At 42.5% G+C, this 2166-nt stretch overlaps 1 protein-coding gene across 1 annotated transcript; it reads right to left on the bottom strand.

Moving 5' to 3' along the window:
- Nucleotides 1-634: 634 nt before the first annotated feature.
- Nucleotides 635-1228, bottom strand: LOC105272453 (zinc finger CCCH domain-containing protein 18-like). The gene has a single exon (XM_011314603.1). The coding sequence runs from the start codon at nt 1226-1228 to the stop codon at nt 635-637; it is 594 nt and encodes a 197-aa protein (XP_011312905.1).
- Nucleotides 1229-2166: the final 938 nt, after the last annotated feature.

The raw sequence follows: 2166 nt of genomic DNA on the forward strand, positions 1-2166 counted from the left end.
ATGTTTACATCTGGTGGATGGTTAAGAATGGGGCATTGACAGACATTTCAAGTGGAGAAAATATTCTTTATTCAATACATATATATGCATAGATATTTTACGAAATAATATTACAGAGTTTTCAAAGCATAGATTATTACAATCGTATTTTCCAATTTTTTTAGTTGAACATTTAAATTTTATTAATTCAAAAAAATAATGGAACCCAAGTAATAAAATATTTCATTGTTTAATTGTGAGATGGTAGAAGATCCTTTGTGAAAATAATTTTACCCTCGGAAATTACAACTGAAACAGACAAAAAAAATGAAAGAAATTAATAATTGAGTTGGTGGATTGATACGATGGTAGAATTTTGTTATTAAGTTACCGCTGGATAGATTTTAATATTGGTTGACAATCGCTTGGGAAAAGTAAATGATCCCATTGGTCGAAAGTAAATATTTCCATGAGGACAGAAGATCAGCTTGGCTCGAACATCTCCCATTGCCACAAAAGTTCCACCAACTTTATAATGGCGATTAATGATTTCTCTCAGCTTTTTCTTCATACCCCTTTCCGGCATCACACCTTCCCATTCTTCGGGTATGAAAATTCGAACAGGTTCCACCTCATCTGCTGGTGGGCAAACAACTTACCCCACTCGAACAAATGGTTCTGTGTCATCCGCTGAAATAGGTGGTGGTGCAGCCCCAACATTCGCTAGAATCACTGGTGCTACCTCTGATATAGTAGAGTCAGGTGGATCCATCTCCATTGAATCAGAGTCCTCAGGTGCTGGGCTCTCCGGAGACTCTGGATCTGGGCTTGCTGGAGAGTCTACAAGTCCTTTCTCCTCGGGTGCTGGGTTCTCTGGAGACTCTGGATCTGGGCTTGCTGGAGAGTCTACAAGTCCTTTCTCCTCGGGTGCTGGGCTCTCTGGCGACTCGAGGTCCGGGCTTGCTGAAGAGTCTACAATCCCCTTCTCCACAGCCGCTGGGCTCTCTGGAGACTCGAAGTCTGAGCTTGCTGGAGAGTCTACAATTCCCTTCTCCACAGCCGCTGGACTCTCCGGCGAATGATCCACGTTTTCACTGACATCAGGTGAGATGGTGTCGGTATCTAATGGGGTAGAAACATCCCAAGCATCAGCATCATCATCATCACTGTCAGTAAAGTTTCCAATCTCTGACTCTCCATCTGACGAGCTGATCGACTCAATTGCATCCCATTGCAAATCTCGCTTCATCCTCTCCGAAGTTTCCTTTTTTTTTCCCGAAGAACTTTTGAATAAATTGACGAATTGTGATCACTTCACAAGTTGAAATTCTATTGCTTGTTGGTTGGTCAGCATCAACAGACATCACAAAGGCAGAGCACTTTAACACTCACGTCACAGAATCAAATGGGCTCTGTACTGGGAAGGAGATTCCTTATAAGTTATAAAGATCTCATTTACCTAGCGAGAGATCACCCTCCAATCACATTTTTTTTCTCATCATGCAGCTGGAGAACTTGGAATCTATAAAAATGTCAGCACCCCTCCATCGTAATGATTATTGTATCAATATTAAGAATACGTGATCGGGTCGGCACAGTTCAATTGAAAACATGTTTACCAAGAAATCCAACTGAAAAAGATTTCGTAAAATTTTCAGCGGGTTTTGCTCTCTCGGTATCGCGAGGCCATAGAGTCGGATAGGTATTTTTTAAACTAACATTAGGAAAACGTGTGCAAATTGCTGCTCCCCCACTCCCTCCAATTGACCAATTGAGGATTTCAATGACTTTGGCAGCCCTGATATGGAGCCTCTGGAAGGTGAGGGTCTTTTCAAATGTGTCCACCATCACAGTCTTTTTGATGGTAGTCCTACCCAATACCATTGCCCCCTTGAACATGTGCAACGTCTGAAAAAATGGTTCACCAAGTACAACGTGGGGTCTCTAAAGAAATCCTTGAAGAAATTTTGTGAAACTCAGCATTTGAATGCGCTGACCGCTCTGGAAATTGCATTCCTACCGAATCATTTCATCAAAACCATTGCCAAGGACACCGGGGATGCAGCTTGGGACAAGTTGCCAGAGATGATGAAGAGGGATCCTAGTATCGCCAAGCTACGCTATTGCCGCACGCATTGGTCTTCAGTATCGGTCTCATCGCTCAATCCAATCCCCCCGTCAATAGCT

The sequence above is a fragment of the Fopius arisanus genome, unplaced genomic scaffold (assembly GCF_000806365.1).
Source record: "Fopius arisanus strain USDA-PBARC FA_bdor unplaced genomic scaffold, ASM80636v1 scaffold00179, whole genome shotgun sequence".
NCBI classification, from domain to species: domain Eukaryota; kingdom Metazoa; phylum Arthropoda; class Insecta; order Hymenoptera; family Braconidae; genus Fopius; species Fopius arisanus.

Coding starts and splice junctions, on each gene's coding strand:
- LOC105272453 (XM_011314603.1), bottom strand. CDS start 1,228: ATGAAGCGAGATTTGCAATGGGATGCAATTGAGTCGATCAGCTCGTCA.